The sequence below is a fragment of the Temnothorax nylanderi genome, unplaced genomic scaffold (assembly GCF_030848795.1).
Source record: "Temnothorax nylanderi isolate EJ_2023f unplaced genomic scaffold, tnyl_v1.0 TNYL_tig0270_pilon, whole genome shotgun sequence".
Taxonomy (NCBI): Eukaryota; Metazoa; Arthropoda; class Insecta; order Hymenoptera; family Formicidae; genus Temnothorax; species Temnothorax nylanderi.
The window spans coordinates 240915-250000 of NW_027249332.1; the positions used below are offsets into that span (position 1 = coordinate 240915).

At 36.1% G+C, this 9086-nt stretch overlaps 1 protein-coding gene and 1 long non-coding RNA gene across 2 annotated transcripts; one reads left to right on the plus strand and one right to left on the minus strand.

Moving 5' to 3' along the window:
• Positions 1-665: 665 nt before the first annotated feature.
• On the minus strand, positions 666-1632 carry LOC139780274 (uncharacterized). Its single transcript, XM_071718860.1, has 3 exons — positions 1305-1632; positions 1150-1230; positions 666-967 (listed from the first exon to the last, which is right to left on the minus strand). Exons 1-3 carry the CDS (start codon positions 1559-1561, stop codon positions 910-912), a joined length of 396 nt encoding a protein of 131 aa, XP_071574961.1. The 5' UTR covers positions 1562-1632; the 3' UTR covers positions 666-909.
• Positions 1633-3990: 2358 nt separating this feature from the next.
• On the plus strand, positions 3991-7302 carry LOC139780268 (uncharacterized). Its single transcript, XR_011720194.1, has 3 exons — positions 3991-4438; positions 4562-6025; positions 6100-7302. It is a non-coding gene; the product is annotated as an uncharacterized lncRNA (long non-coding RNA).
• Positions 7303-9086: the final 1784 nt, after the last annotated feature.

A 9086-nucleotide genomic window follows, 5' to 3' on the forward strand; every position in this document is an offset into this window, starting at 1 on the left:
TTTGATGTTTATTACATATAGGTATTTCCCATTCCCTTTCTACCTCCCCTCCCCCGTCCCTCAAATAGCCAACGTCTATAAGTATCCTTGCAAAAATCAAGTCCTCCCTCTACCCCTATATTTTACGATTATTGTTAAGAGTTTCAACTGACAATGAGTGTACGTTAGTTCGACGAGAGCAGAAAAAAAGAGGAGAGAGAGAAAGAGAAAAAGAGAGAATCGAGAGTATTTTTATTACCTTTTGTCATAATAATCAGTCGAAATTTGTACATGATATCGGATTAATCAAGCCCTTGACGAACTTGCGCGCTTATTTGCATTCCAAAATAACAAAAAGAAAGGAAAGATTTATACGTACCTTTAAGCGACCGTTGAAGTCTTTCACACACATCAAGATCTTCCAGAAGTAAATAGTTAAATTGCAGAAATCATTGTCAAAGTGTCGCGCATGCTTCGATTGAGCTGTCTTACGTATGTACCCATCATTCTTCGAGAGATTATTCTACGGATTACGTTACCTGATTCTTCCGAATTGCGACTTTCTTCTGCCTCGCAGATTTTGCAGCAGCAATGTGTTTATAGCGTTGTACACGAGATATTGTTCATAATTGAATGGAAAAAAAAACTAATAAAACATTGTTCTAAATCCTAAAGAAACGCACATGTCACATCATTACAGGTTTAATATTGAAATTTATAAATTGCGTACACCGCTCTATGTGTCGTCTTCACGTTCTATCTTATACGGCGTATAATTAATAATTTACTACACACGTCTATTCTTCGATAACATCGTCGTGTATATGCGCAGTCTTTACATTTCACATTTTTCTTTTCGCCTTCAATTGATAAACTCATTTCGATGCGCGAATCCGCACTCGCTCCAAGATAGAAAAATTCGTTGGGATTTTAGGAGAATTCGTCGTCCTGCGGTGTATTATACAACGTTATATCGACTCTCTCTTGTCTGCAAAGCACAAAAAAAATGATAATGTTTTGAAATTATTATTTGTTTTATTTTATAGAATTATTCGTTCTATTTCATAGAATTATTATTTATTTCATAGAATGTATAAATATTTCACGTCGCTTTCTCTTTCAACGGGAACATTACACAAAAGGATAAAATGAAACTTTTTACTCGTTTACCTTTCGGTACTTTCGACACTCGTTGTATTATCCGTGTCCGTGAGAATCCCAATCTCGTAAACCACAGCCTTTATCACGATTCTGAAGACGGCAAGAGATATTTATATAGCCAATTATTTTACATATACATTAAAGAATATTTTAAAGAAAATTACACGTCGGTGTTGGATGAGATCTCCGTCGAATTGTCCGTCGAGCTATCCATCGAGCTGTCTATCGAGCTGTTCGCCGAATTCTCCATCGAATGTTCCGACGAACTTCCCGTCGAACTCTTGGGCGTTGAGTTCTGTGGAAAATCCCATAAAGGACTGGCACCCACTCGTTGCAACGTCGTCGATGTTAATATTAATGTAAATAATAAAAATGCGACGTAGGACGGCCAGAAGGGCCGATGTAAGACGACACGCGACATTTTAAAGCGACAAGACTTGGAACGATCCCGACCGCGACTTTTATAGCGGCGGACATCTGTCCCTCGTTAACACCATTGTGTCTTATACGTAGATACTTTTGCATTACGTATTCTCGATCAGTTCATAAGTGGTAACGGAAATTTTCCTGGTTGCGCATAGAGGTGCAACCCGCTGTTGAATTTCAACGAGATGAGGTTTTATTTAATCGCGTATAAGAAGACGGCTATCTTTGAATTTCGAAAGTACTAGGAAAGTTTCGAGGAAAATTTGATCCTCTGTAAAAGAAGAAATACTGTAATAAGTAGCTGATTAATTTCGGTAATTGAAATCAGAAAGGTGCACAACTTGTGCAAATTGAAACAAATTGCGCTCTGCTCGGCCCTGTAATTTTTCGACGTAATTCTGTATATGTAACGAACTTGTTAATGGAAATGCCACACTCTGATAACTCGTTCAAGGTTTCCGAAGACATCTCCAATGTATTCACGTATTACCGTGAAACGTATGTTTTTTTTTCTACGCGGTAACTTACGGCGAGCTAAATTCTTGACGCGCAATAGACATCGATGTAATATATATTTTTCCTCGATCTAATATTGCTCGATGTGAATTTTAATAGATGCATCTTTTTATTTCAGTAATCGAATGAAGCGTGAAAGTAAAATTGTAGAAGTTAAATTTTTCAAAGCGATATCGAGAATATACTCTGCTCATACGATTTTGTCTTTGTATATCGCCTTTGTATATCGTTTTAAACGTGGTAATTCAATTAGCGTGGTTACGCAAACAAATCGCGTCATTTGGATACCGATGCATCATTCGAAATAATATCCGGATAAATATGATAAACCTATACGTGTGCGTGTCATGTTCGTTCATATTTAAATTAAAAACATTAGTTTTGATTATTAATAATATTATTAATTATAATATTGCTTCCTCATAGAGGAAGCTTTGTTTTCGTGAATTTCGTATATGAACCTTCGATTGCCTATAAAGTTGGGTCTAGTCAACCAAATTTAAATGAATTATATATGAAATAGGGGTAGAAGAAACCAACGAAGAGATTGGTTTTTGAGTTTTTTCTGCCAATATGTTCAGATTGTTGTAAAACGTCGAAATATCGCCTAAAAAAAAAATGTCCGTATGTATGTGTGTATGTGCACATTTGATGTTGTGGTTGCTCCAATTTCCGCAAATATTGAGATATCGGGCTGTTTTTTTAAATATATATTCTGAGATCTAGCAGCACCAAGTTTTTTTGCATTAATAGGTATTTTTTCTTACTTTAATTAAATCTTTTCATTTTATATTGTTATCTATTTCTTTCATTCTTTTCGATTAACCCTTCGTAGTCACACTGGGTCAATTTGACCCCAGCTCAAGTTTGAAGCTAAATGTCGGTAAGTGCCTGGCTTAAAATGGAGTTTGGCACGCCATCTACAAGAGTTTGAAGTATCCTCTATAGGTAGAGCGTTAATCATGTACTCGTTCACGATTTTTTTTCAACATGTTGCCATTTGATCTCTCACAAAATCGCAGTTGTTTTATATTCTAGAATGTTCAAGGTATGTTCCAGAATTATTTGAACCCGATCGGACCGATACTATTAAAATGGCAACCATTAAAAATCGACGGGGTCAATATGACCCCGTGTGACTAGAATGATATTCTAGAGAAGTGTGACTACGAAGGGTTAATAGTCTAAGAGCTGGCTACAGAGATGGCAACATGCCTCGGTCCACGAAATATCTTACCTGGAAAAGGTTCGATTGCTGCCGGCAAAGCGAAAGCCCGACCGTCAGAAGGCGCGTTGGAAGCTAAGTGCGTGGGCGGGCGATCAAACGTGTAAATTTTCCGACAAAAAAAACTGTTGATCGACACGGCTGAAAATTTGCATAGGTATCGAGGAGTATGAGAAAAAGCAGGGAAAAAATTGTCAGAAGAGTAAGTAGAAGCTAAAGGGTTGTCAGAAGCTGCCAAAGTTGCGAAAAATCTCGGAAAATTTACATATTAAGAAGAACTTCTGACAATTTGCATTTGTATTGTTTACGTATAGAATAAACTAAGTGCAAAGTGTCAGAGGGCAAAGTGGAAGCGATCATGAGAAAATCGGGTGCAAAGTGCGAGAGCGTCTTTCGGCGCGCGGCGCAGCGCCCAGTGGACCGATCGCTTTTCTCTTGATTTTCACACCGAACATATTACATAGCACTTCTGACAATTTATCTGAATATTCATAAACGACTACAGGAACTATTATTAAAATGTCAGAAGTCAATTGAGAAGAATTAATAAATTTAATTAATTTTTTATCGTAACCTTAGCAACATTTTGCGTGATTTTTATTATCTTTAATAAAAGCATATTGATGTTTTTTTTTTAATCGATAGAGTATTATATATGGAAGGTTGGTATTGAATTTGGCGATAATCAGTAAAAGGGTTCTTTTTTAAAAAAATTTTGAATTTTTTAAGAAGTGTCCGTGGTTGCTTTAACTTCCGCAAATTTGGAGATATCGATCTAATTTTATTATATTTTTCAGTCTTTTCTACCCCTATTTCATATATAATTTTTTAAGATTTGGTTGATTAGACCTAGCTTTATACGCGATCAAAGGTCTATAATTTTGACTAAGGACTCCCGAGGATGAGACTATCAGTGGTCACATATTGGCCGCGGGTGGACTGACCGCATCCATAAATGAGAGTAACGCGCAGAGTAATAATCGCATGACGCTACCTAAGAGGCAGTCGGGCAAAAGCTTGTCGGATGATTTCCATATCTTCGAGATCGAATGGAAGAACGGCCTCATTGTAGTAAAGGTTGACGGAGTGCAGTACGGCGAGCAAGCCGTCGACGGGTCGTTTGGAAAACCGGTATTGAAATTTATATTATATTTTTCTTCGTTAACAGAGACTCTTGTACCATTTGCATAGTTTTACTAAATCTTGTAAACAATACTAAACAATGCTGAAAGTTTGATATCATTTATTGCGCAGTCGTATTTGACTTTGGGCGTAGCTGTCGGAGGCATTCACGAATTTCAAGATCACGTCATGAGCAACGGATATGTTAAACTTTTAGAGCTAAATATGTAAGAGATTTTGACAAAGAAGTGCAATCAATACATTGTTCTTTACAGGCATTGTACAAATTCTATCATGCGAAAAATCACTGGCATCCCACATGGGACACAAGAACAGCGCTTCAAGTGGATTATGTGAAAGTGTGGGCATTTTAAATACTTTCGTCTCCGTGAAACGATAAAATATCCGTATAACTACGTATATTTTTATTATCTTAGATTTTATACGCGTGTCTTTCTTGCAAACACGTACGTTTATCAATAAAGGCCGGAACACAATACAAAGGTACAGGCAATAGGAATAGGGAATAGCAACAGAATGTAGATTTTCAACCTATCAGAAGCCGTGTATCAATGCATTCCGTTCCCTGCATAAAACGTCTTATTCAAAAATATTGTTTCGCATTCACGAGATTTTGTCATGAATTCTACTTTGCAACAATCTCGGATTGGATCACGGGTCAATACTTTTCAGTGCGATACTGGGAATAGAACGTGAAAATCTTGTATACCTCTGAATCCAAAAACAATTAGCAAAAGAAGTGAATCTTTTTCAATGCGAGGGTTCGCATTCGTTTAAATGTTATCTATTGCGATTGAATGCGAGGGATGTTTTGAGCCAAGTGAATTCTTTTTAATGAGAGGGTTAGCATTCGATAGAATTCTATTGAATGCGATAGAATGAGAGGAATATTTGAAATGAATTGAATCCTTTTTAATGCGAGAATTCGCATTCGTTTGAAGGTTATCGATTGCGATTGAATGCGAGGAATATTTTAAGCTAAGTGAATTCTTTTTAATGCGTAAGTTCGTATTTGTTAAAATTTTGCCACTCCGAAAGGAGATTCGAATACTTTTCAATGCGTAAGGGCGAAATAAAATATATACTTGACTGTTTCAACACCGCAGCCAGGCGTGTGGTGGGGATAGCGCACACAAGGAAAGAGCCGTGCACACTGTACATGCGCACACGTACACGGCTCTTTCCTTGTGTGCGCTACTCCCATCACACGCCTAGCAGCAGTAGCAGCAGTGCTGAAACGCAAGATCGGCTGGATCGGCATGCTTCGTGCTCGTGCTATTCATTATCCCGTCCAATCCCGTCGTGAAATATTTAGTGTATTATTTCCTCGTGAAAACAAGTGCAATTAAGAGATTAAGTACAACTGAAATGCTGAAATATGTTTCTATACATATTCATTCGTTCCACTAAGGAATTTGCAACAATACCAGCTTCCAAAGTCCCACATTTCAGACTTCTATCGGTATTGGTTAATGACCGAAAGAGGTATGGATGACATTCAAGCAGATATGGAAGCACTAAAAACGTTTGACTACATCCGGAAAAAAATTGCTGATATGAAAACTCTCCCACGAGGCAAGTTACTGCTACATTATTTTCAATACAGTGACCCATATTTATATTATTTTACATTATAATTGTGTTTGTAGGTGATAGAGAGACTCGAGGAGAAACTCAGGAGGAAGAACGTGAATCCGATGACGAAAATGAAATGCCCGAAGAAATGTGAAGATTTGCTCAATCCCTGAATGAAGATCAGATTGAAGACGATAAATTTCCAGATAAAACAGAACCTACTAACGAAGATCAGGAAGGCCTTTCCGAAGAAGAACGACAGGAAGGAATGGAAGCCTTCTTACCAAATTGGGAAAGTAGACATCCGGAACAAGAGCAATGCAATTTAATGCACAGAATGCTGTTAACCAAATGTACGAACCTGAAAATTGCAGCAATCCACCGGTCCCATCAAATAATTTCCATTCTTTTCCATCTACATTTTTCATTCTTCCAAGTGATGTAACGTTAAACGAAGTAGTGTCATTATAAGCGATTGTGACCATTGGTATGTCACGGAATTCTTTCAGACAATTCCGTGACATATCCATCGTCAGGCTGCCTGATTTCATATAAAAATTATTTTATATGAAATTGGGCAATGTCACGGAATTGTCTGAAAGAATTCCGTGACATACCAATGTAATTTACTTAGATTATAAACCAAAGAAACTCTTATTCTATTCATCGTTTATTGTGATATTTCAAATATTTTTTTAAGTATTACTTCAGACGCTTCAGACTGATTGTGAGATATATTAGCTAATACCCTGAGAGTACAACATGTAGTAGAGCTTTATAAAGCAGCTTTACTTAATTTTTAAGCAAGTTTCATTTTCTCACCTGCTGTATTTATAATTAAACGATTGTAATAAAAAAAATTATAATTTTAAAATTTGTCTATTTCTACTTTGTCATAGAAAGGAATATGAACCTCTATTTGCTAATACTTCCGAATCCTTTTCAATACGAAGCATTGATGCCAAAAGTCGCATTCGACGCGGATGAATTTAATGCGATCCAATACTTTTCAATGCAAAGCCTCAACCACTGCTGTCTCACATTCAGCGCGGTAAAGTTTTATGCGAACCAATACTTTTCAATCCCTTTCTTCGCATCAGAAAGCAGAATTCAGAAGTATTCAAAATATCAATACTTTTTAATTCTTTTCAATCCGACATTTTATGCAGGGTTGCTATTCCCTGTTCCTATTGCCTGTACCTTTGTATTGTGTTCCGGCCTTAACGATCATTTAACTCACACATATTATACACAAAATAAATAATAACACAGACTGATTTGTACTTGATGATTATTTCTTTTTTTTTTTAGAGTTCTGGCTATTCTACTATTAACTTAAGCTAACATAGTTTATAGTTCTATCGATTGTATTCGAGTGCATTCGCGCTGTTGCGGATCAAGTTATTAAGGGAGCTACACTGAGAGAAAAGTTATACTAATGGTAACAAAAAAATTTAGTTGTTCACAGATAATAAATAATTTTGTTACGATAGCAAAATGTAGTGATTTTTTGGTTGACCAAGCAAAATTTGGTAAATTTTTTGAGTTAACTAAACAATCTCATTTGGTTACTCATTTGGTTGTAGTAATTATAAAGTTTGATTGTAGTTACAAAGCAATACGGAACGGTATGATACCTGCAGTTAACCTAACAATTTCTTAGCTCTCCGTTTGACAGTCACCAGCGTTCGAACCAAAACAACATCTGCTCGTAAAATTTGCAAGCCCGGCAGGAAATATTAAATAAACGATGTTTATCAAAATGACTATATATAAAATCGTTATCTAAAATGTTAACACACAGATGTTTTATGAATTTTTAAAGATTTTTTAAAATACTTTAAGGTTATGGGAAAATAACGTCAAAGGCGACAGATCCACGTTGTCAATAGAAAGATCCCAAATAACGTTGTCAGACGGAGGGTTAATATATATATGGGACAATCCACGTCACTTTTACCCCCCATCTGTCCAAAATTGGTATGGACGGATTTTAATGACTAAGGGCGGAAAATGTTCGTCTTGAAAAGAGCTTTCGAAAGGCGTGTGGCATATATGCGCAATTCAACATGGCGTCATAGTTATGGCTGCTTAAAGGGATAAATTCAAAATTTCAGATCCAACATGGGCAGATAAAACGGTGAAAAGTAACTAAATTCACGTGAAACTCAGTATTTGGGGGATTTTGGGGTCGCTGATTACGAATCTGAACGTAAAATTGTGAAATTCAAAATGGCGGATGCAAATATGAGAAACGGACGAAAATTCCAGTAAATGATCTGAAAACTCTTACTGGAGGGTTTTTTGGGTCGCTGACCACGAATTTGTAGCTAATTTGTTAAAAAACAACAGAAAAACCGTGTTAATTGAAATTCTACTCTTAGCGTTACCCAGAGATGACGGCGTGGACGTGGTAGAAATTCATCTCCTAGAGTAGAATTTTAATTAACACGGTTTTTCTGTTGTTTTTTAACAAATTAGCTACAAATTCGTGATCAGCGACCCAAAAAACCCTCCAGTAAGAGTTTTCAGATCATTTACTGGAATTTTCGTCCGTTTCTCATATTTGCATCCGCCATTTTGAATTTCACAATTTTACGTTCAGATTCGTAATCAGCGACCCCAAAATCCCCCAAATACTGAGTTTCACATGAATTTAGTTACTTTTCACCGTTTTATCTGCCCATGTTGGATCTGAAATTTTGAATTTATACCTTTAAGCAGCCATAACTATGACGCCATATTGAATTGCGCATATATGCCACACGCCTTTCGAAAGCTCTTTTCAAGACGAACATTTTCCGCCCTTAGTCATTAAAATCCGTCCATACCAATTTTGGACAGATGGGGGGTAAAAGTGACGTGGATTGTCCCATATATATATATATATATATATATATATATATTTCAGTACATGATTTAATCGTTAAAGCAAACTTATAAAAAATAAATTTAAAAACAAATTTAAATTTTTTCCTTAGAAAATATAAAAAATTATATTTTATTTTTTATAAGTTTGCTTTAACGATTAAATCATGTACTGAGATATATTTATTGTAAT

What these genes read in the sequence shown, in the direction of transcription:
- LOC139780274 (XM_071718860.1), bottom strand. Translation starts at nt 1,561, where the DNA reads ATGTCGCGTGTCGTCTTACATCGGCCCTTCTGGCCGTCCTACGTCGCA. An exon ending in ATCTCATCCAACACCGACGT is followed by an intron (nt 1,231 to 1,304) that starts GTAATTTTCTTT and finishes TGCCGTCTTCAG; the next exon opens with AATCGTGATAAAGGCTGTGG. An exon ending in AGTGTCGAAAGTACCGAAAG is followed by an intron (nt 968 to 1,149) that starts GTAAACGAGTAA and finishes TGTGCTTTGCAG; the next exon opens with ACAAGAGAGAGTCGATATAA.